Below are 24,134 nucleotides of genomic sequence, written 5' to 3' on the forward strand. Positions count from 1 at the left end.
ACAGGGCGGCTCGGTGCGCATGCGCGGGGGCCGGCCCGGCGCTGGCGGGGCCCGTTACCGGCCCCGCTGCCGCCGCTGCCGCCGGTCCCGCGATGGCGAAGCGCCTGAGGAGCAGCGAGGTGTGCGCCGACTGCAGCGCTCAGGGTAGGCACGGCACCGCCACCGGCACCGCCAGGGCTCGTCCCGCCGACCCCTCTCGGGCCGGGGGCCGCGGGGGCGCCGCTGGCCCGGGGGTGTCACCGGCCCGGAGCGGCCGCCGCTGCACCTGTGAGGGAGCGGGAGGGTTCGGGTGGGAAGGGACCCAAAGCCCATGGGCAGGACAGGTTCCAGCAGCCCGGGCTGGGACCCTCGCAGGGCTGGGATAGAACTCCGGGTCACCGCCGCCCCTCCCGAGCCCGGGGCACGCAGAGCTCCGGGATATCCTGGAGATCTCCGGTGTGGAGGAAACGCGGAGATCTCCAGCTTGGGAAGGAGGAAAGCTGACAGAAATGCACCGGCTGAAAGGTGGGAGGAGGGCGTGGGTCGGGAATGTGTCACTGGAGGGACAGGGCTGCTTTGGGGGAGCGGGGAAGGCTCGGAGCTCTTCATCCGTTCCCTCCTCATCCTCTCAGGTGAGCTGGGACTTGTCCCACGGCCGGGTTGGGTGTCGGTGCCCCAGACTGCCAAGGAAAGTTGTGCTGAGGTGTCTGAGACACTCAGTGTCTGCTCTGGGCTGACACATATCCCACTCGGATCAGTTTGGGAGTGTATGGAAACAGATCTTGTCTTTAGAAAGGCTGTTGCATCTCCTGACCATCTGTAGTTCTGCTGCTCTTGTATCTAAAACTATCCTGGTTTATTTTATCAGCTCTGTATATTTTCTCTCTCTCTAATTTTTACTGGTTTTGTTCTGGGCAGGTTCTTCCAATACAAATAATTAATTATGCACGTACTGAAATGAATTGAAACACTAATTATTATTACATGTGTCATGTAGATGTCTGTGTAATGTAGATAACACTTGAATTGGCAGAAGATAAGATGTGGGAGAAGGGACAACAACTTTAGTTAAATCTGAGTTATGTTTCAAAAAACGATAAAAATTCTAAATTAACTTCCAGGAAGTTACTTTCTTCTTTTTATAGGAAGAATTCTTCCCTAGCAGAGTAGTGAGGCCCTGGCACAGGTTGCCCAGAGAAGGTTGTCCCATCCCTGGAAGTGTCCAAGGGCAGGCTGGACAGGGCTTGGAGCAGCCTGGGATAATTGATGGTGTCCCTGCCCATGGTAGGGATTGGAACTGGGTGAGCTTCAAGCTCCCTCCAACCCAAACCAGTCTGGGATTCTGGGATTTTGCTTGAACCCCTGTAGAAATTTGGTTTTGCACTCAGTGGAGCTGGCATCTCTCAGGCAGGCAATTTTCCCTATCACACAAGGCAGCCTATCTATGCTTGCACACCTCGGGGGTGTTGTGGCTCGCAGATAAAGCTGTGTGAATTGTGTTCCTTAAGCTCCTGGGGTATCAGAATCACTGTCTGGTAATCCTGTAACCCTGCCTTTTATTGTGCCATTAGAGTACTGCCAGCTCTCTACTTATTTACTAGAAACCTATGGCTTATCCACATATATATATAAATCTTAACTTTACTTATTTACTAGGAATCTGCTGGCTTATCCACATACAGAAAGAAATCTTAATTTAATCTTTTTGTAAATAAAACCAATCAACCCTTTCCTTTAGCTAAACCAGAGAATTTTTCCCTGGGTGCAGGGGGGCTGTGTCGGGAGACCTGGGGGCTGCACCAGGGTGGGTGTGCCCAGCACCTGCATTAATTATTGCTTCCCCTGGGAGCTCCTCAATGCCCCCTTTGTCTCTGCAGAGTGTGGAGGGTTTTCTGTGACTGGGGGTGATCTTAGAGCAGCTCTTGTGCTGCACTTCCTATCCCGAGGCAGGAGCTCGGTTCTCAGAGCCAGGGCCGGGTTTGTCTCCATCTCACACTTCCTGTTTTGAACCACCCTGCAGGTTCCTGAAAGAAACCAGCCCAGCCCTGCAGCTTCTCCCCCAATTGTCCTTTGTGTCAAAAGCAGCGTGGGCAGCAGGGCCAGGCTGGGAGCTGCACACTGAGGGTTGCTTTGAGTTGCTTTGTCCAGCTCTGGGCCCCTCACTCCAGGCAGACATGGAGCATGTCCAGGAAAGGGAATGGAGCTGGGAAGGGGCTGGAGCAGCTGAGGGAGCTGGGAAGGGGCTCAGCCTGGGAAAAAGGAGGCTCAGAGGGGACCTTGTGGCTCTGCACAACTCCCTGAGAGGAGGGGATACCCTGGGGGTGTCAGGCTCTGCTCCCAGGGAGCAGGGACAGGAGGAGAGGGAACTGCATCAAACTGGGCCAGGCTGGACACCAGGAGGAATTTCCTCATGGAAAGGATGCTCAGGGCTTGCTCAGGGCAGTTTGGAGTCCCCATCCCTGGAGGTGTCCAAGGAATTCCTGGATGTGGCACTCAGTGCTCTGGGCTGGTGACAAGGGGATGATCAGTCACAGGTTGGACTCAATGGTCCCAGAGGTCTTTTCCCACCTCAGTGATTGTGGGATTCTGTGTATTTTGGTTAAACATATTCTGATCGAGTCCATAATTAGACCTCTCTTAAAAATGACTCAAATTCCAGGACAGACACTTCATTGCATTAAATTTAAACCTGAAACATCCAGGGGCACTGGGTGTTGTGGTGGAGATAAAGAAAACCCCAGTGCTGACTGTTGATAATGCAGAGCAATGCTCACAAACAGCCTGGGAATGGGCAAGAGAAGGATCCCTAAGGATCCCATCCATGTGTGATGGGTTTGTCTCTAACAAGAAGGGACCAGGCTCATTAATCTGGAAGGCTGCCTCAGTTTGGGTCATTAGGTTGCCATGAAATCATCTTCACTTCATTGCTGTTCTTTTCTTCTTGGAAATCAAAATTGCTAAATAATGGAATGATTTTACATTTTGTAATTTGTTGTTTAACAAATTAATTCTTTTTTTGTCTCACTTGCTTTAATTTGGCTCTGGGCTGGTTCTGGCGGGTCAGGAGATGCTGCTGTCCCTCCTGGCTCAGACAGGTTTGCCTGCAGCACACCCAGATCACCAACTCTGCTCAGAAACCTGAGCAATCACATCTCATCTGCAGGGATTCAGTCCATTTGTGTGGGTCAGAGGAGACTTTTCCATATGATGCACCAGTGCTCAGATGTGTTCTGACAGGACTCAGAAGTTCTCTCATCAGATACCAGGCAGCCTTGTGCTCGCTTATTTGGCCTCAGACTCATCTCTGCATTTGAAATTAAGATTTTTCCAAAATAAAAGAGATCTTTATTTCCTTTTTTGTTCTGGGAGGTGCTGGGTCTGAAGCTCTGTCTGGTTCCTCAGTTGCCTGTTCCTTTAGGGTTCTGGCACGTTGAGTTTCATGTGTCACTGACAGAAATTGCAATTTCTTCTGGAGACTGAGCTCTGAGCAGCTGAGGGACCTGTTTGGTGTCCTGTGGGCATTTATTGTTTTAACCTAATCCACCATTCCTACTTGATTTTATGCCTTTTGATGTTTGTAGCTCATATATATTATTTACTACTTCACTTCCCATCAGTTTTCTTTCTGGGCTGCTTATAAGATGGTTCAGTTCAGATCTGCTGTGAGATGAAGTTATTTTCCTTGAGAATTCTGGATTTTGTTGAGCCTTTGACTTGGCACAGATGTATCCTTTTTTATTATGACACTCTTGTGTGACTTTATTATTTAAAGTGAAAATTTAAAAGATGTTGTTATAATATAGAACTAAAAACTGAGTAGTAGGGGGAAAGGCTGAGTGCTGTGACAACTTTTTGTGTAGATTTTGTGTTTCTAAAAAGTATTTTTTGACAAGTTTAAAAAAAAAATCCCAAAAAACAGAGTTTTTTTCAATGAGCAAGTAGGCACTGTTGTTAGGAATACTTCTGTGGGAGTCCACAAATAAAAAGAAAAGCAATTCAAGGTGCTGATAAATTCAATGTTTTGTTATGTTTGTGAAAGTATTTTCACAAGAAGAACTGCAAGCAGTGGGGCTTCTCCCCAAATTTCCACTGCAGATCTTCTCACTGTCCTTGGCATCCCACATCCCCCATGAGTGCCAGGACTGGTGTTTCCCATTTTCCCAGCATCCAGAGCCCCAGCAAGGCTGTGACATCCCCAGGCTCACACAGTGGCCAGGCAGGGAAGGTTAAAATGCTGATTTTAGACTCTGCTCTTGCAATCCAAGGTCGTGTTGCTCCCTGTGTTCTAATGGATGGCTTCTTTTGCAGATCCTTGCTGGGCATCCATAAACAGGGGGATCCTGATCTGTGATGAGTGCTGCAGTGTGCACAGGAGCCTGGGCCGGCACATCTCCCAAGTGAGGCATCTCAAACACACCCCGTGGCCTCCAACACTGCTGCAGGTACAGAGGAAAGCTGTTTTTCTTCATTAAAACCAGATTTTTTTTAATGTAATTTAAATCACTAAACCTTTTTTTGAGAGAGCTAGTCCTTTTAAGCTTTTTTTCTAAGTTATTCTCATTTTGTTTCTCTTGTTTTGTTGTGGTGGATCACTAAAGTCAGAATTACTTTTGTATTTTGAATTTGATACCTTTGCTTTGGAAGGTCACTTCAACTTTTCTTTCACTGTACATCTGTGAAAGAAATTCCACTACACATCTGCTTTAACCTGAATTTTCTTTTCACTGCAGGTGCTGTTGGGAAGAGCAGAGAATTTTAAGGGAGTTCTCACTAAATTCCACATAACATCTCAAACATGTGCCCAGTTATGATATCCCAGCAGGTTACAGATGCTGGCACACAGAGTGGGAATCTGTTGCTTGAAAATAGTTCCAGATAGTTGATTAATGCAGCCAGCAGCAAAATATCTGTGTGTTCTGGCTTTCAGATGGTGGAAACTCTGTACAACAATGGTGCTAACTCCATCTGGGAGCACTCCCTGCTGGACCCTGCGTCCGTGATGAGCGGGCGGCGCAAGGCCAGCCCCCAGGACAAAGTGCAGTAAGTGGGAAATGCAGAATTGTTATCTTACAGAAATGGGATTGTTTCATCCAGCAGTGACAGGGCAACGCACAGGAATCTGTATGTGTTTCATCATTATTTTTTTCTTTTATTTTCAAGTATTTTCTTTTTAATTTTTAGCAGAAATAGGAATACGGTGCTTGAATTCTCTGGATTACGGATTCCTGTTGAATAGTGAGGAGCTCTGCTTGCACTTTAGTCAAAGGACTTTTCTTTGTCATATGCTTCAGTTAACTGAATGCTGCCAACAAAATGGAGTTTGGTTGAGGAATTAAATAAAAGTTCAGATATTTTTGTCCCTGACTATGGTGCTTCATTTTAAAATGTAAATAACTGTGTAGAGTAAGCATAGATCTTAAGTTGGCATGATTTTAAAGTCTGTATTTCTTTTAAGAAATAGATACCACGTGCTACAGCCTGCAGATATTTGATGATTGTAACAGACTTTTTCTCTATATAGTCAGACAATCTGCACTGGGTTGTTTTTTAATGAAAATATTTTTCCATGCCTAACTTTGCCATCAGCAACACAAATCTCTGATTCGGTCTTCACTTGTGAAATTTTTCTTTTTCTGGAGCTTCTGTATTACTTATGAAAACACTGATATTTCTTTCCTTTCCCTTCTTGCTGCCTGGATGTCTCTGTGCAGTCCCAACAAAGCAGAGTTCATCAGAGCTAAATATCAAATGTTAGCGTTTGTGCATCGCCTGCCGTGCCGGGAGGACGACAGTGTCACTGCCAAGGATCTCAGCAAGGTCAGTGCCTCCTGGGACAGCACAGGCACATCTCACTCACTTCCCCTGCTGGCTTCTGGCTTAACTGTTTCTGCTTTTCTGCACATAAAGCTTGACTTCAACATGAAGCTCCTTTTTTGTGGTTATCACTGGAGGTGATGACTGAGAGGCATTAATTGAGATGAACTTGGAGAAAAATTTTTACACAAAAGAGCTGTAGTGAGAACTCTGCATACTCTTGTTTCTCAAAGCATGGTTGAAAAACAACTGTAAAATCACTGTTGTTGCTGCTGTGTTAAATATAATTCTGCTTCTTTTTCAGCAACTCCATTCCAGTGTGAGGACAGGGAATCTGGAGACCTGTTTGCGACTGCTCTCCTTAGGAGCTCAAGCCAACTTCTTCCATCCCGTAGGAACACTTTTTTCATTATTTTGATGATATACAATCAATTCCAATTAATATTATTTACACTAATTCATGTTATATTTCAGTCTTCTACTCAGATTTGTTGGTTAAGGAGATATTTTTCCTTAATCTCTTGCAGGAGAAAGGAAACACCCCACTGCACGTTGCTGCTAAGGCAGGACAGACTTTGCAAGCAGAGCTGTTGGCAGTTTATGGTGCTGATCCTGGCACACAAGATTCCAATGGGAAAACTCCAGTTGATTATGCAAGGTAGGAGTCTCTGATGGCCATAAAATCACACAATGAACCTGCTAAAATACGTTTCTGTCCTGAAATAATTTGTCTGCTAAATGCTAATTATACTTTTTCCCAAAGGAAAGAATGAGTAAAATGAGGAATAAGTATTTTCATCAGATCACAGCCTGTGTTCTGTGTGCCTGAGATATCAGCTATGATGCCAATGACAGAGGCTGTGCCAATCTAGCAGCTCACAGGAAATCAATTAGAGAAGAGTTTCTGCAAGGTCAGGCTCCAGGAGTGAGGGTTAGCTGGGGAATTGCTGTAGGAATGTCCCAGACTGCAGAGATGGATTGAGGCACAGGGGGTGGAACTGAGCTCTAAATCTGTGATGGGTTGATGCACCAAACAATGCAGTGCTGGCTTGTACTAAATGTGTTTGTGTGACCATTTCTGAGTGTCACTGACTGTCCCCTGTCCTGTGTGTGAGCAGGCAAGGGGGGCACCACGAGCTGGCAGAGAGGCTGGTGGAGATCCAGTACGAGCTCACAGACAGGTTGGCTTTCTACCTCTGTGGCAGGAAACCAGGTGAGCACCACACTGCACCCTCAGACCTGTCACTGGCACTTACAGGACATTCAGACTCTGCTGTGTCATATTTGTGCACTGTACTTTTTGTAACCCTTCCAAATATTCAAACAAAATACACATAACCAAAAAAAGTATAAGATGCATCATTAGGGATGATGCATTTAAAATTGGGATAAAACTGCAGGGTTTTAAATAGAAACAAATTAAAAACAAATTTCCTTCCTTTTTTTCCACAAATACATGTTCTTTATATACTGTAGAAACTCTTCCAAGTAGTTTCTTCTTATTGAATTGCAACAGCAGGGGAGTGTTCTGTTAAGTGGGTGCTTTTTGAACACAAGCACACTTACAGATTTTTAACCATAAAGGTACCTGTGTTAGAATTTAATTTTCTTTTTAATGGACTTTCAATACAACTAATAAGCCTTAATTGATTAATTACATGCAAGATAAATTATTTAGTGTTCCCTGATGCTTGTTATTGAAAACTGTTGGCCAGTACCAACCTAGTAAAGTGCAATTTGTTTTCAACTCTAGAGCACAAAAATGGGCAGCACTTTGTTATACCTCAGATGGCAGACAGGTGAGTTATTGATTCCATCACATGTCTGAAAACATCTAATAATTAAGTTTTCTTTCCTTTCTGAAACACCTTTTAAGCTTGTTGCTATTCTAACTTTTTTATGTGTGCCTTTATTGCTCTTGAAAGCTCTTTTTTCAAAGAAAGAATATTGGGATATCAAAAAAATCAGAAAATGATAGAAGCTGATTGTATTTCTTAAAATGCAGGGAGAAGGTGAGGCATTTCTGGGAAAGGAAACACATGGGGAATTCCTAAGAAACAGATTGTGGAAATAATTTAAGGACCAATTGAGTCTTTTCCTGATTTTTTAAATGCTTTTAACTTTTGGTTGTGATCAATGAAATCAGATTTGTATAAGAAGTATCAAGTACTAATTTTAAGTTCCTGTTCCTCTTTTCTTGCTGTGCAATTGGAAATAAGACGGCTGTAAGTAAACCACTGTCCAACCTCCTGCTTGCAAAACTTGTGTGAAAAACTTCAGTAACTTAAAAATTGTGTGGGTAAAAACCTGTGGGTATTCATATTCCAAAGAATTTTTTGTATTATTTCATTTTAAATTTAAAAATAAAGCTTAAAAATATGCTAATTGTGATGTTATAGTAGCAATATTAATAACATCAGTGTGTTAAAAACAATGCTAAAAATACTGAAATATTTGGAGGGTTAAGGTAAAAGGGACATTTTAATCACTGAGTTACCAAAATGTAGAATTTTGATGTGTAGAAGCCATGAAAGGCTGTAGATGTAATGATCACTTCTTGTTTTCATAGCAGTCTGGATGTATCAGAACTGGCAAAAGCAGCCAAGAAGAAGCTTCAGTGTGTAAGTAAAACTCCTTTTCTAGATGTGGCACACTCTCATCTCTCAGGCTCCCTAGCACAAGTATCTCTTGACCCATCTGCTCTAGGAGCAGCTTGAAACACACAAATATTTTGTGATCCTTCACTGTTCTTTAGAGTTCATTTGGTACCTCATTCCCACAGTGCCTCTGCCTCACCCCAAACACAAAAAGTCTTTTTGTGGTCAGATGGGAGAGGAAAAAATAAATCTATTAACCAGGAAAGGAGGAGTGTAGAACAGGATGGTTGCTTCTGTACCTAGAAATGGGGTGGTCATGCATGTCTGCTGCCTGTGCAGGCTGAGAAAGGAGCTTTTCTATGGATTACAGAGGCAGGAGAAAAGAGCAGAGTTGTGCTCTTACACTTTCTCAGTTATTTTCTGTTATCAGAGATCTTACTGGGTTTCATTTCTTTTCAAACTGTATTTATTCTCCTTTACCTTTAGCTAAGCAATCACTTATTTGAAGAACTTGCCATGGATGTGTATGATGAAGTTGACAGAAGGGAGACAGATGCAGGTGAGTGAGACTTTCTGGAATGAAATAAAACAAGTCTGGATTGTCACTTTACACACAAAATTCCAATCCAAGCACATGTTCTGTTCAAGTGCTTCTGTATTCAGCAGTTACTGCTGAGGGGAGTTCCTTTGTCTTGCATTGCCTGAAGGGGATGTTAATTGAAAAAAATCTTGTGTTTTCACAGAGCAGAGAACCCTCTGGGGAAAAGCTTTCCTCTGAATTGATTGTGTTTGTGTTTGAAATTGCAGTCTTTTATTTGACAAAGAAATACTGTCAAGCAGCACAGGAAGGTTATTCCCTCTTCTCTTTTTTTTCCTCTGGAGCAGTTTGGCTTGCTACTCAGAACCACAGCACACTCGTGACAGAGACCACTGTGGTCCCTTTTCTTCCTGTAAATCCGGAATATTCCTCAACCAGGAATCAGGTATGAAATCTTAATACTGTAAAAATAACATAACCCCCCAGATAATTAAGTTGGCCTAAGTAATATTGCTTTATTGCATTTTATTATTGTAGAAGAATTGCATCTGCTTGGAAAGAGGTTAAAATAATTTCATATTTGCCCTTTAAATCACACTTTTTGCAGTAAATGTAGTTGAGCAGTCAACTCCAAGTGTGTATTTTAGTTTTTTGCTGTTCTTCTGATACAGGATGTACTTTTCTTTCCTCTGCTTTATTCTGCATTTAGGGAAGGCAGAAACTGGCTCGATTTAATGCCCACGAGTTTGCTACACTGGTTATAGACATTTTAAGTGATGCCAAACGAAGACAGCAGGGGAATTCTCTCACTGGTTCCAAAGGTGAGTGAGCTTTTCTTGCCAGCTCCTTTGCAGGCACTTCTTCAGTAGTTCAATCACTCCCAGAGCCCCTCAGCAGAGCTGAATTATGAGAGAGATCTATAAATTGTTTTCATATATCTTTTTCCCTCTGGAGACAAAATATCAAAAAAATCTTTTCTAACTTTTAATATTTCCCTATATTTTTCATTTGCATGCTGACATCCATTAATCCAATGTAGTCTGTTTTTTTTTTAATTTATATGAATTTTATTAAGCTGCTAAAGGATTCTCACCACTTATTTTAATTTGCCCAAACACTTAGAAGAAATAAAAAGACAAAACCATAATACTTTGAAGTTTTGAACAGTAATCATTCATTCCTCCTTGGTGGATCTAAATTAATTTTTTTTTCCAAATTATGAACTTCTGTTTCTTCTCCTGACTTAGTGGTATGTGTTTCATGTGTTGATCTGCAGAAAATGTGGAGCTGATCCTGAAATCAATCAGCAATCAGCACAGCAGTGAAAGTCAGGACAATGACCAGCCTGATTATGACAGTGTTGCTTCAGATGAAGATACAGATCTGGAAACAAATGCAGCTAAATCAAACAGGCAGAAGGTAGGATTGAAGTAGTGATACACCCTCAAGTGTTATTCATAAAGGTCATTTGCATAAATTATCAGAAAATTAATATTTTAATTAATTTTGTAATTATGCCTCAGTCTATGAACTTTCTTAAATGCTGTTGCTTAAGGATTTTTTATTGTATAAAAAAGCCTCTCTAGAAAAATAATGTGTATGGCTGGAGACAAGGTACAGATTTAATTGCATAGATGAAATAATTTGATCTGCCAGAAAGCTGTAAATCAGTGATTCCATGGTATTTCACAAACATTTACTGCTTCTCACTGGAGAAATACTCACAGCAGAGCAATGGTGTCCAAGTGAGTTAAACCATTCCTGGAATAATACAGAATGGCATCAAAGGGCAGTAAAACCTGGTGATTCTACTTTAATCTTCCCTGGAAATGCATACTGAATATTTAGCAGTCTGTCTTTCATAACTTTGCAGTTCTTTATTGCATGTTTTTAAAAACACCCTCATAAAACAGTATTTTATCACTGAAATTCTGATGAAAATATTTTTAGAGGAGCTAAGAGCTGATGGATTTTCTAGAGGACTTCAAATGATTCTGGTTAATGGCTCTTATTAATTTCAACTTAATTTGAACTGTGATGCCTTTAAAGTAAGTACATGAAAAGCTGTTGAAATCTCATTTTCTTGTTTTCTTCTTCTTAATGGTGTAAGTATTTTTCTCTTCCTTTCTCCTAGAGCTTGGATTCAGACTTGTCAGATGGACCAGTGACAGCCCAGGAATATATGCAGGTTAAAAATGCCTTGGTGGCTTCTGAGGTGAAGATTCAGCAGTTAATGAAAGTGAACATCAACCTGAGTGACGAGCTGAGGATTATGCAGAAAAAGGTAACAGAGGAACCCCTCCCTCCAGCTCTTGGGGTATCTGAAATTGTCAGAATAAAACTGCTGGAAATGAGAATGAAATAATCCAGTATTAGGATAGTGACAAAACTCATTTTGAAGTGGTGGTGATCCAGCCCTGCAAATCATGAGGATGATTTGACTTATGTCAAAACTTTAACATCAGTTTTCCAAGTGACAGGACAGTTGTTGCAAGTCTTGGGTGTTTTTGCTCTCTTGCTTCAATATAAGCAGCTTTAAACAATGAGGAATCAATGCCAGCACGCCTTGTGTGTGTGAACTTATCTCTATTTTTGTGGGGTAACGAACAATTTATATCTGAGTTCACTATCCTGTCTGGCTGGCTAGAAAGGGCTAGCTCCTTACCCTCAGATTAATTGGAATATCCTTGTCTGTTAAGTGCCAATTCTATTCTTTTGGAATGGTGAACACTGGGAGATCTCAGGGTGTTTCAACAACTTCTACTGGTTTCAGCATTTCTCTTGCATCAATTGAAATAATTTTTCACTTAGTTTCTTTAGACAGATATATAATCATTTAGGGCAAAAAAAAAAACCTTTGGGGCCTATGAATTAATGAGGCTTTAGTATATTTTCATGGTGAAGCAGAAGGAGGATCCTTGCTGTCCTGCAGTTTTTCTTCCCATCTTTTCGATGTGTTAATATAGCAAACTTACTCCAAGTCCACAAAATAATCAGAATTGGTACATTTTCACTATCAAATAAATACATAATAATAAAAAGCTTTAAAATGCTTTCTTGTCGGCTTCTTAGATAGCAATAGCTGATGCCTAATTTTCATAAGCTGAGCTCTCTCCTTGCTTTGCAGAGCAAGCTCAAGTTCCTTTGTGCTGCCTCTGGTGTCTGTGCTGCAATTCTGGCATTGTCAGATTTCTCTGGCCTTATGTTAAAGTCTTCTAAGTCCTTGTATTGGCTGCTGCAATGGATCCCTTTGCTTGGAAAACTGTTGTGTTGGCAGTCCTTCCCCCACAGGCTCATTCCATCCCAGGATTCCTGTGCCAGTAGAGCAGGCTGGAGGGAATGGGTTTTGTGTTTTTAACTACAGCAGCCAATTTTAACATCTAACTTTAGTTTACATCCCAGCAGCTGCTGGAAATCAGCACCTAAATATTTCCAGATCTGGAACAAAAGTGTTTCTATGCTTACCAAGCAAGCCAAGTAGATTTTGAAAAAGAAATGATTCCACAGGCAGCAGTACCTGGATTTTCTGGTACAGCTGACAAGCGAGTGTCGCGTGGTCACTTTGCTTTTGGCACTTGCTCTTAGGAAACCAAATCCCACTGCTGCACATTTCTTTCAGCTCCAAACTCTCCAGAGTGAAAATACCAACCTCAGAAGACAGGCCACAACCAATATCTATCAGGTGCAAAGTGGTTCTGAGTACCCAGACCCCAGCAGCAATTCCTCCCTAAAGCGGCGCCCGTCGGCCCGGGGCAGCAGGCCCATGTCCATGTACGAGACTGGCTCGGGGCAGAAGCCCTACCTGCCCATGGGGGAGGTCACCTACCCAGAGGAAAACATCACCAGGCTGCAGCCCTTCCCTCCACACGTGAGTAAAAGTGCTGCTGCTTCTGCACTGCCTCTCATGTTCAGCTTTGCTGTCTCTTCCGACGCCGCTCGTTCACTCAGCTTCTGCTTCAGAGGGGAAAAAAAAAACAGGGGGGATAAAACTGTGAGAATTGTTCATGTTTGCTGTATTAACATGTCTGCAGGAGCCTGATGGTTTGAAAAGCAGTGTATGTGTATATTTATATATATAAAATATCGATATGTGATTGTCTGAAAACCAGGAAGGGAGGGGAAAATAGTATTCCAAGAAGGTAGGTAAAGTTCATGTATTTTTCTGGAGATAAACATGCAGGTATCAATTTGTGGAACTTCATAACCACCTTACAAAAATAAAATAAAATTGAAAAATTTTCTCCAGACTACCAGTTTCTTATTCTGAATTTCGAACTGGAGCCTGGAGATGGTTTAGATCTGCCAGTCAAGCAGATTCTTCTGGTTTAGTGTTTTCCTGTGTGATGTGGAGAGGGAGTTCTCTGTTGGCCAGAGGGACTTTGCACTGAAGTGTTCACACTTTATAGAAGTGACCCAACACATACTAGTGCATTTAATTAATTAGCACAGTTAATTTTTCTTAGATTGCCCGGTGAGCTAGAATACAGGACAGTATCTTTTAGACACACATTGAAATTGTGTGGATTTTTGACAATATCATTCCCTCTTAGTAACAATGTCTTTTATTTCCTTCCAGTCAAATCATTAAGACCTTTAAAATGTATTTTGAAGTTACCTTTGGCATGAGGGAGAGCAAATATTCCATGCACATTCCACAGAAGACAGCTGAATACACCAAGGGAACCAATCCCCATCATCAATTAAATTAATTTAAGCTATGAAATATGGATAATTTTAAATTATATTGTCATGTTGATATAATGGCAGCAAGAAATGTCAGAATTCATTTGTGTGTGCAAAATGTGGCAGTGCTTTGTATAGGTCCTATGGTCATTTGGGTGGAAATTTGGATGGCAGTGGCTGTTCTAAGGCATTGATTTGTTTTGTGGAGTTAGTTAAATTGGCATGTGGTGAATTTTTTTTTGTTCTCCATGGAATTTGGCACCTCTGGAATCTCAGAATTAGAATGAGCATGAATTCAATTGTATTTTGAAAGAATTAAGTCCCCTCAGCCTAAGCCAGATTCTCAACATCATTCTTGCTTTGTGTCATCTCCATGCTTTTAAGAATGTTCCTTTGATTTCAGTTAAGAGTTTGTTTGTGTTTTGGTTTTGGTTTTTGTCTTTCCCATTTTTAGATCGGGAGGAGTGCGTTTGTGACCTCCTCTTCATCTCTACCTTCCTTCCCCTCCACGCTCTCCTGGTCGAGGGATGAGAGCACACGAAGGGTTAAGTACCTTCCCCATCGGTCTTTTCCCTGGAGGAGGTGCCAATCTCCCCAGAAGCACATCCTCTCTCTTCCCCCTCTCACTGCCTGGCCCTTCCAGCCTGCATGGAGCAGAATTTCCTCACTTCCATTCCTGCTGCCCCCAGCTCCGGGCTCTGCCTCTCTCTAACTTCACATCTTCAGCCTTTAACACCGTGCACAGTTCTCCAGGTCACTCCTTCAGCTGCACAGCAGCCCCAAGACAAGCTGGCTGCTGTTTGGACACTGATTTTCCAGGCTCTCACTGATGTTTCTAAGGCAATGTACAACTCTCCTGCTGACTAAAAGCATTGCATGAGGCCCAGCTTCAAAGCTGCTTTCCTTGGGGGCTGGTGTCTTGCACCAATCCAGGTGGTTCTGATTGATTGTTTGCCTTACAGATAACAAATTTGGGGGTTTAAATGTTTACTCTGGACTTTCTCTGCCAGGACACATATCTTGCTTTTTAATTCCTTCTGTTCCCATTTTATTTTGACTGTATCCTGTACCACATTTGGACATATTCATTTAGAAAATATTAGATTTGCATGTAAGGATAGAAGAAAAACTTTCAAGGGAATATCCTGCTTGGCCAAATGGAAATCTGGGTTTAGCTGCAGTGCTGTCTGGTATTGAAAACTTGCAGAGTTTGGTTGATTGTTTTTATTCTACACTGATTCTATATTGCTGATTCCATAGTAGCTTCTTCTTGTAATTCATCACTGTTGTTTGTATTTCTGACCAGATGGTCGAGCTTTGCCACTGTTAGGATTGTTGTCTCTATACCTGGGAGAGGGGAAAGGTCAGACAAAGGTCAGACTCTACATAAAATAGTTCCTCATCTTCAAAATACATTTCACTTTTACAACTGATCTTTACCAGCTGTCCTGAAAGAAGAGTGTTCAAAAAATGCTGGTTTTTCCTTCTGTGCAGAGTAAAATTGAAAAGAGGTTCTTAACTCCAGGTGCTTCACTTAAGACTTGATGGGTTTAACATCAGATGAGTGCTTAACAAATGAATCTCAGCCAGTGAAAACCAGTTCCTGGTGACATTTTTGGTCTGTCCTTGAGGCAGAAATATTATTTGATCAGCAGATGAGAGGTGTCCCTTACAGTTTAACCCTAGAGATTCCCTCATGATGACTTCAGGGTTTCTGTAAGATCCTCAGGGCTGGTTGTTGGGGCTGTTCTGGGATCAGAGTGACACCAGCATGGTGTATTTGACACCAGACACACCATGCTGGGCACCTGGGTGAAGCTTTGCAGTTTTTAGAAGACTTGGGGAAGCAGATATGTGGTGATCCTGGGGCCTGGCTGAGGATTTGCCCTCCAAGCTCATTTTGGTATCCCTTTCTTCATTCAGCCTTTGTTCTGGGATCAGCCTCCCACTTTGCAGTGAGCCTACAGAGCTCAATCCAGCCTCTGCTTCCCTGCATTCCTCCTGCTCTCATTTCAGCTTCCACTTTGGAATTGGCTCCTCTCCTCCTTTTGACACTTCTTCTGTGGCCCTCTACTCTCATGGTTGGTTTGGCCTTGTTGCATCCAGAACTCTCACTTCTTTGGTCTTCCACCTCTGTTCCAGCATTAAGCATTCAAGGGGCCTCAGTTCCTCACACTTTGGCCTCCCACCCTGTTTTGGGCTTCACTTTGCAATGGTCTTTAACCCCTCTGGCCCCCAATTGTGATGAGCTCCAGGTCTCATCAGTCCCATCCATGCCCTCAGACCCAAACCTGCAGTTTGGGCTCCCCCATCTCTGTCTCCTGTCTTTATTTTGGCTTTCCAGTTGCCACAGTCTTCAGCCCTTGTTTTGGGCTCCCATTTTGCTGTGGCCTTCCCACTCTGCATTCAGCCTCCCCATTGTGGTCTCTGGCCTCTCCTCTACTCTTCATCTGGCCTCCTCCTCTCTGGGGTTCTCTCCCTCTCCAGTGGTTCTTATTCACTGTTCAGGCTCCTGTTTCGTGGTGCTGCTTCTCCATTTGGCCTCAGCTCCTGGTGGCCTCTCAGTTGTATCCCTGGGGCAGTTTCAGTGGCAGGGAAGGATGCTGTGCTCTGTCTGTCTGTCCTGCCGTGCTGGGTGTCCAGGGGCTGTGCTGGCAATGCCCAGGGCTTTGGGTACCAGCTGAGCAGCAGCCTGGCATGGGGAGAGGGGCACAGCAGCTCCAGGCTAATGCAGTAGCTGTGGTGCAAGGAGCAAATCCCCGTGCACAGCACGTGGCTCTGGCCCAGCCCAGAGCTGCTCTGTCCTGCACAGGCTGAACTAAATCTGTTCCTTGCAGGCCTCCAAGCTGGAGAAGCAGAGCAGCGTGTCTGAGAGCGACTATGACAACCCCACCACCCCCGTGGAGCTGGAGGAGCCAGGGTAGGTGCTGTGACACAGCTGGGGGTGACAGGGCACTGCTGTGTCCCCATGCCAAGCCCTGCTCTGTGTCCCCATGCCAAGCCCTGCTCTGTGTCCCCATGCCAAGCCCTGCTTTGCCCTGTCCCCGTTCCAAGCCCTGCTCTGCTCCCTGCAGGTCGGGCAGGAAGGGCAGGCAGCGCAGTGTGGTGTGGCAGGGGGAGGGCTCCATCCCCGAGGACACAGACCCAGCCCCCAGCTCCAGTCTGCCCAGTACAGAAGATGTGATCAGGAAAACAGAGCAGATCACCAAGAACATCCAGGAGCTGCTGCGAGCGGCGCAGGAGAACAAACATGACAGGTAAGGAGGGAGGGCTGGAAAAGCTCTGCAGAAAACAAAGGGAATTCTTCAAGTGTTTTCACCTCTAGCACAGGTGAATGTGAAATACAGCTCCTCTATTTCATACCTGTAAAATGTGTAGGGTTAGGTATGTGGTGTTTTCTGGTGTCCTTAGTGCCACAGGGCAGGTTGGGGACAAGTGACCAGCCCCTTGTGAGTGGGTCCTGGCTGCAGTGCTGTCTGCCCTGCCCTTAACTTGTGAGTCCTGCAAAACCAGAGTTGTAATAGACACAAATCAAATGTGTTCAAGTTTTTCTTGGATCTTCACCCCTCTATGTCCATAGATAATTACACTCTGCAGAGTGTGATAGTAACACCAAGCCTTGCTTCAGGAGCAAATTGTGGAAAAGAGAGAATTTGGCTTTCCTATTGAGGTATTAGTACAGATTTTGTAGCAGCACAAATATTTTGAACTATTGGTTTAGACAGAGCCAGCTGAGTAAGCAGAACACTGCCTGAGCCCATCAGGCTGCAGCAGCTTCAGCTCCCTCAGGGGAATTCTGGCCCACCTGAACAATTTCCAAAATAGCTGTGGCTGACTAAAAATGATCTACCCTTGCTGATCATCAGGTGCTGCTCCCCACACAGCTCTTTTAGAAGGCTGTAAATTAAAGGTGTGAGCACATGTTGGGGCTGGAACACTCTGGGCTCCACAGACCTGGCCCTGCAGGCTGGGTCTGGCTGTGCTGTGGCCCCAGCTCGGTGCCCTCTGTGCCTGGGAGGAGCAGCAGAGGTTTGTGTTGAGCCCTCACTTCCTGCCTTGCTCAGAGCAGTGAACAACAATGGGGCCACTTTTGTTCTGTGTTTTTTCCTTCTTGTACTTTGCTATTTTTAGCAGGGCTGGCGTGGCCTCTCCTTCTCACCCGAGTGATGACTTCTGCCGTGTTTGTGCTGAGCTCTTTGCCCTTGGTGTAACCTTTTCCTTGCAGCCTCTTGGTGCTTGTTTCACACAGAGAAGCTTTGAATGAGTGTGGTTTTTATGAATGTCACACTATACAGCTGTGATTTCTTTTAAAAATCATTGAAGGAAACAATGCAGTATACCTGGCTTTTGTTGTTGAATTGATCAGGTTTTTTAAAAGCCTGTTATGCTGCATTTTTTGTTTTCTGTACCACACATGGAGTGAGGTGTTTGCCTATGCTTAGATGAGTGTTGTCTTGCAAAACACTGAACTAGGAAGCTGCTGTTGTTTGTTTTCCTCTTCCTTGTTTCCTTAACACAGGAGAATGCTTCCTTACCAAAATGAGACACTTGAGGATGTAATAACACATCCTCCAAGTTCATGCTGGGAACGCAAAGAAAAATCACATGGAGAGTAAAAAAAACACACAATGCGAGAGTATCATCTATTAATGAAACCCCTTCTTCCTTTTGTTTCCCACTCTCTCCCACCCCTCTCCCTGTGCTCCCTGGGCTCAGCAGGCCCTTGGAGCGTGGGGGCCCAGCTCAGACCCAGCTCAGACCCAGCCTCCGCCCTGAGCCAGCGCCCCTGCAGCCTCAGAGCAGCCAGCAGCCCGGCCCTGCCTCCTGGTACTCTGGCCTCTGTCCCTGCCTCCCAGGCACAGTGCCCTTTCTCCTTCTCTCTGCTGCCTCTGTCCCTCCCTCTCTGGCTGCCCGGGGGTCGTGGAAGGCGATGCATGAAATGCTGCAGGGATGGGGAGCTGCAGGCAGCCCCTGCAGACCGGGGCTGTGGCACAGCCCCTTCAGCTCCCAGGAGGGATCAGTGGGGAGCAGAACCACAGCCTGGAGCTGCAGCTGGCTCTGGTGGATTCTCCTGGCTCTGTTTTTTTATTGCCTGTCAAGATAAATTAAATTACAACTTGGTTGGTTCATGGAATCACAAATAGTTGGGGTTAGAAGGGACTTTAGAGCTCACCTTGTTCCACCTCCTTCCACTGTCCCAGGTTGCTCCAAGCCCCATCCAGCCTGGCCTTGGACACCTCCAGGGATGGAACAGCCACACCTTCTCTGTGCCAGGGCATCCTCACCCTCACAGGGAAGAATTTCTTCCTTTAGGAAGAAATCTTTGAGGTTTGAAGGTCCCTTCCAACCCCGACCGTTCCTTGATTTTATGAACAAAACACGTGATTGCTGCTGCTTAGCACCATTGCAAAAGTAGCAGGAGTTTCACATTTCCAAGGTGGAACATTCACACCTGACAGATGAGGTCCCTCAGTGTTTATACAGCTGGGGGTCAAATGAGATCATTTGTATCCCAAATCCATGAAAAAAGATGTTTATATGGTACCTTCCAACCTGACCAAAACATTGTTAGTGCCTAAAATAAAAGTGACATTTGCCTGAGAGGCTCTTTAAAACAGAACTGCCCAGGTTCAAACCCCAGTCAACAAATGTCAGGATTGGAGGAAGAGATTAACACAATTTACTGCTAATGAGGGATTCCTTTCCCAAGCTGTCACTACTTGAATATCTTCCTGATGTCTCACTGGAGTGTGTGTAAACCCAACACAGTGCCAGAGCCTCTCACAGTGAGTATTTGGACATTAAACTAAAGCCATTCCTCCAGGCTACACTGGAAATTTAGCAGCTGACCTAGAGAACACACAGTGAAATGTTATTCACCTGAGTGTCTCATTCAGATTATTCTCAGGGCTTTCTCTGCCTTGTTAGTGAAGGGTTTAATCAGTAAATTGACTTTTTAATGAGGTAGGGTGCTGGTCACTGTGGCTGCAGGAGATTAATCATTAACTCCACAGCAGAAAGGTAATTGTGGTGAACTTGGGAAGACCTCTCTCCACTTTTAGTTTATTTGGGAGAACTCATGTGACTTGAGGCACATGGAAATAGTCCTTTTGAAGCAATTTTCCTGCATTGCCAAAATGACCCCAGTGTGTTGCTTTTCTCTCAGTGCATTTGCAAGTGAATGATTTTTTTGCACCTTTGGTGTTGCAAGAAGATCAAACAAAAAATTAATGGGGGGGGGGGTGAATTTGGGGGCTCTTTTTGCTTGAAAGGGCACTGGCCTACCATAACCCACACATGCTGAATAGTTTTCTTGAATGCTTTGTGAGTTTTGAGATTCTTTTGCTTAAGATTGGATCATGTCAACTAACTTATGCTAAAATTGAGTTTTTGAAGCATAAAAGTGAGTCTTTTGAAATGAGACTTGTGAGAGAGCACACTAACACTTCACTATTCACAGCAGTTGATGGGAAATAGTTCTATTTTGAACAACCCAGTTTTCATTTGGTATATAAATCAGAAGTGAAATCTGTGAGGATTCATGGAATCTGTTTTATTTTATTAAATAACTCATCAGAATTAGTGAATATTTGGAATTCACAGACTGTGAATGCAGTTGGTAGTTTGGGGATGCATGTGTGTGAGAATTTGCCTTGTCTGTTTTACTGGGTATTAATTAATCCAAGAAGGCATCTTGGTATTCTGGAGTTGCACACAAATGGAGACTTTCCTGACAAAGTTTTTATATAAAAAAGTATGAACAGTTATTCCTTCAAACCAACTCCGAAAAACAACGAAAAACTAAGAAATAATTTTGCACTGTTGGTTAAGTTCTTGCTTTTTCTGAAGTCACATGGTTGTTTTTAGAATAACAATCACTAAGCAGTGAAGAGGAGGAGGGAAGGGGGTCTCTACAATGAATAAATAACCCAGGGCATCTTTCTGCAGCTATATACCGTGCTCCGAGAGAATACATGTGGCAGTGACAGAGATGGCAGCCTTGTTCCCAAAAGTAAGTACCTGCCACCATCAGTTTTGGCCTCAATCTTTATGTGTAATTCCCCTTCAGAATGAAAATCAAAAATTATTTCATTTCAAAATGAAAACAGTAGGGAGAAATGATGGGGTTATGATGCACCTTTGTATTTATTAGCATGGCAACTGGTAAAGGCTAAAGTGTGAGTCCAGGCCTTTAATTCTACTCTTGAATGTAAAACTCTTGAAGAATTGTACAAAACTTGATCTGGCATGAAGAGTTGTGTGGTTATATGGGAATTTCACCAGACTCATCACCCCCTTTTCCATCTGAGTGCCATCACCTGGATTTCTTTCCTGCAGTCACGTTTCGATCTGTTATCCACCCATCAAAGTGATCTGTTTGGAGAGGTGGGTAAAGACTTTTCAAGAACTTGGTCATGGGGATTTAGGGATTGAAATCCCCATGACCAAGTTCTTGTAAAGTCTTTACCTGTGACCGTGGCCACAAGGGTTTGCAGGTGAAAAGAGAGGCAAGAATGTTGATTTCATGATCAGAGGGCTTGATTTATTATTCCATGACATATATATATATAAAATTATAACTATACTAAAAAGGAAGGAAAAGTTCTCAGAAGGCTAGCTAAGAATAGAATAGAATTGGAATGGAATGGAATGGAATGGAATGGAATGGAATGGAATGGAATGGATAACAAAGATCTGTGTCTTGGCAGAGAGCAAGAGCCAGCTCTGCCGTGAGTTTAGTAAATCTAAACATCCACAGGACACCAATCACAGATCCACCTGTTGCATTCCACAGCAGCAGATAACCATTGTTTACATTTGTTGTTGAAACTTCTCAGCTCCAGCAGGAAAAATCCTAAGAAAGGATTTTAATGAAAAGCTGTCTGCGACATTTACCCACCTCTCCAAAACTGCAAGGAAAGAGCCAAGGCTGCTCCCATCATCCTGGACACGCTGTGACAAGGCGTGGGCTGGGACAGTAAACAGCCACCAGAAATGTGCATGAGTAACTTCCTAAGGCAGGGCACGGAGCAATATCCCTGCCTGCTGCCTGGCAGCCCTTGGGCATCTCCCGAGAGGGGAGAGAGAGAAATTCCGCCCGCTGCCACGAGGGGAATCAGTGCTCGGCCGCATCAGAGCACCCTTGTGAGCACTGCCGGCTAATTAAAAGCTTGTGTCGTTGTGCCTGTTGCAGCGTCTGTTTTTCCCTTCGCAGAAGCCCAAGTCGGAGCTGGTGAGGACTTCGCTGCGGCTGCTGACCTCCAGCGCCTACAGGCTGCAGTCGGAGTGCAGGAAGGCGCTGCCCACCGAGCCCAGCCCCGCGCCCGACATGCAGCTGGTGACACAGCAGGTCATCCAGTGCGCCTACGACATCGCCAAGGCGGCCAAGCAGCTGGTCACCATCACAACCAAAGAGAACAACAACTGAGCCACCCGGCGCTTTTTACTCTGGGGCTTTTTTTTTTTTAAGGTTGGATTTCAACATCTAGGTGTGGAACTATGCGCATTTTTACGAGGGGAAAAAAAAACTTCAAGGGGCAAGAAACTTTTTGGTTTTTTTTTAAACTCAGTATTATTTTTGCATGTTTTCTAACAATTTTATGATTAATTTAACCCACTGCCTTATTTTGTGCCTGTGTTGCCAGTGTAGTTATGGATAATAGCATGTTGCAAGTAGCTGTCGAGCCACTCTCATGTCCCAGCGCTGTAGATGTTTCCTTGGGGCCACGTTCTGCTTTCAGATCCTGCTCTGACACCACTGCAGCATCTCCATCCCTCTGGAGCCTCCCCATGCTGGGATCCTGCTGGCTGAGGCTCCCCAGGCTCCAGGAACTGCTCCCAGCAGGAAGAAGGTTTGTCCTGGTAACGGGGTGCAAGCCCAACGTCCTCTGTTCCCATATCAACTGTTGTGCAATATGTTTTGTTTTTCTTTTTTTTTTTAGTCTGCTAAACCAGTAGTAGTTGTGGGCATCCAAGCTTGTTACGTGTAACTCTACAAGGTCTTTGTCACTTTATGTTTTGGAAGGAATTTGAAACTTAATAGTTATTTCTTTTAGTTGTCACTATGCCATTAATATATATGTTTGATGTTATTTTAGGGCATTAGTGGTTAAAATATTATCCTTTGTTTCTGAGTTAGTAATTAATTGTTAAGTTTCCTGCAGAATTTTCCTGTCATCTTTGAGGTCTTGTTTGCAGCAGCATTTCTCAGTAACTCCAGATGCAATTTCACTAGAGATTTCTGTGCTTATTAACAAAAAAAAAGGAAGTTAGAAGAGTGCCAGTGCAAAAGCAGCTGTGTCTGCCACAGCACATAACCTCTGTACCTCAACATATCCAAATGTGAAAACATTTCTCGTATCTCCTCTAAGTTTTTTATGCAAATATTTCAAAATTTGACAACTTGCTAAGTAACCCCTGCCAGGCTGCCTGGCCCCAGTGGCCATGTGTGCTCCAGGTTTCTCAGTTCACAGAAGTGTGTCAGTCCATAATTTAAAAATAGAGAATATTTTTGGGAGTCTGAATTTTAGGTGGTGCAGGAAATCACTGATTTTTGCCTCTGTTCATTTGGAATTGTGTTGTGCCTGCCCAGGAGCCAGCCATGGTGTGTTTGTGTGGAATCCACAGCACTGCTGGATTCCTGGTGCTGTCTGGCTCCCAGAGTCTGAGGGAGGGAAGGAATGGAGAGAGGAGATGACAGCCCAGTAAATTAATGTTCTTCATTGTGGTGTTTTATTTCCTTTCTGCCCTCCTGAACCCCAGAAGCAGCTCTAGCCTGACAGCAGAGGTAGGCTGGGATTAAAACTGCAAATGACCTTTGTGAAACCTACTTCAAAATCATGAAACTGGCAGTTAATTAAACACATGGAGAACCTTCTAGGAACTTTTCCTTAAATAATGTCTGAAAGGCAGCAGACGGTATTTTCCAGTCTCCCAGGACACCACTGTGTGCTGCTCTTTAACATATCTTACCTGCTTTCCAAAGCAGGGTGACACTGAGCTATGGTGTAATTTATCCCTTATTTAAACCTGCCTTTGATCCAAAACCAAGGGACACTTTAGTGCCAGCCCCTGCTCCAGCTACACTGAAATCAGAGTGGTCCACACCCCTCAGGAACCCCCAGCAGCAAGGTCATGAACCCTCCACTCTCAGCACTGCAGTCACAGAGTTTGTAGCACCTCTACAACAAAAGGTGTGTTTTTCTTTTAGGCCTAGATCTCTTGTTCCCCTGTAAACAAACTTGCTCTTCCTTCACAAAATGCTGCAGAGGAAAGGAAAAGCTTTTTTTGCCTTTTTCCAAACCTTGTATTTATCAGTGTCATTCTGTCTGTACAATATTTTGACTTTTAATCTTTTGTTTACAGTATTACTATAAAATGCTAAAACCCTTTCAGTGTGTGAAATAATGTGGGCTTATTTGACTGCTGGTTCTCTAAAGATCTCTGGAAAGGTTTCTACTCTTGGGGAAAGTGCCAGTTTTTGTAACAGCTCCTTGTGCACTGTGACAGGACTGATGTCAGTC

At 43.9% G+C, this 24,134-nt stretch overlaps 1 protein-coding gene across 3 annotated transcripts; it reads left to right on the forward strand.

The window, feature by feature from the left end:
- The first annotated feature begins 13 nt into the window (after positions 1–13).
- Positions 14–24,002, forward strand: GIT2 (GIT ArfGAP 2). Of its 3 annotated transcripts, none has more exons than XM_058817015.1 (20): positions 14–144; positions 4,288–4,421; positions 4,907–5,019; positions 5,691–5,796; positions 6,098–6,184; positions 6,321–6,451; positions 6,912–7,006; positions 7,547–7,592; positions 8,363–8,414; positions 8,877–8,949; positions 9,276–9,373; positions 9,638–9,749; positions 10,205–10,347; positions 11,063–11,212; positions 12,548–12,796; positions 14,066–14,155; positions 16,449–16,531; positions 16,686–16,868; positions 20,560–20,623; positions 21,827–24,002. In XM_058817015.1, the coding sequence occupies exons 1-20, from the start codon at positions 93–95 to the stop codon at positions 22,037–22,039; spliced, it is 2,274 nt and encodes a 757-aa protein (XP_058672998.1). In that variant the 5' UTR covers positions 14–92; the 3' UTR covers positions 22,040–24,002. The 3 variants fall into 3 exon arrangements, with proteins under 3 accessions (XP_058672998.1, XP_058672999.1, XP_058673000.1); XM_058817016.1 differs by having other exon boundaries at positions 8,366–8,414; XM_058817017.1 differs by lacking the exon at positions 14,066–14,155.
- Positions 24,003–24,134: the final 132 nt, after the last annotated feature.

Source organism: Ammospiza caudacuta, chromosome 18, assembly GCF_027887145.1.
Source record: "Ammospiza caudacuta isolate bAmmCau1 chromosome 18, bAmmCau1.pri, whole genome shotgun sequence".
Classification (NCBI taxonomy): domain Eukaryota; kingdom Metazoa; phylum Chordata; class Aves; order Passeriformes; family Passerellidae; genus Ammospiza; species Ammospiza caudacuta.

Excerpts from the sequence above, each read along its gene's own strand:
- GIT2 (XM_058817015.1), top strand. The coding sequence starts at position 93 with ATGGCGAAGCGCCTGAGGAGCAGCGAGGTGTGCGCCGACTGCAGCGCT. Across the intron at positions 6,452-6,911 it reads ACTCCAGTTGATTATGCAAG|GCAAGGGGGGCACCACGAGC; the intron begins GTAGGAGTCTCT and ends GTGTGTGAGCAG. Across the intron at positions 9,374-9,637 it reads ATTCCTCAACCAGGAATCAG|GGAAGGCAGAAACTGGCTCG; the intron begins GTATGAAATCTT and ends TTCTGCATTTAG.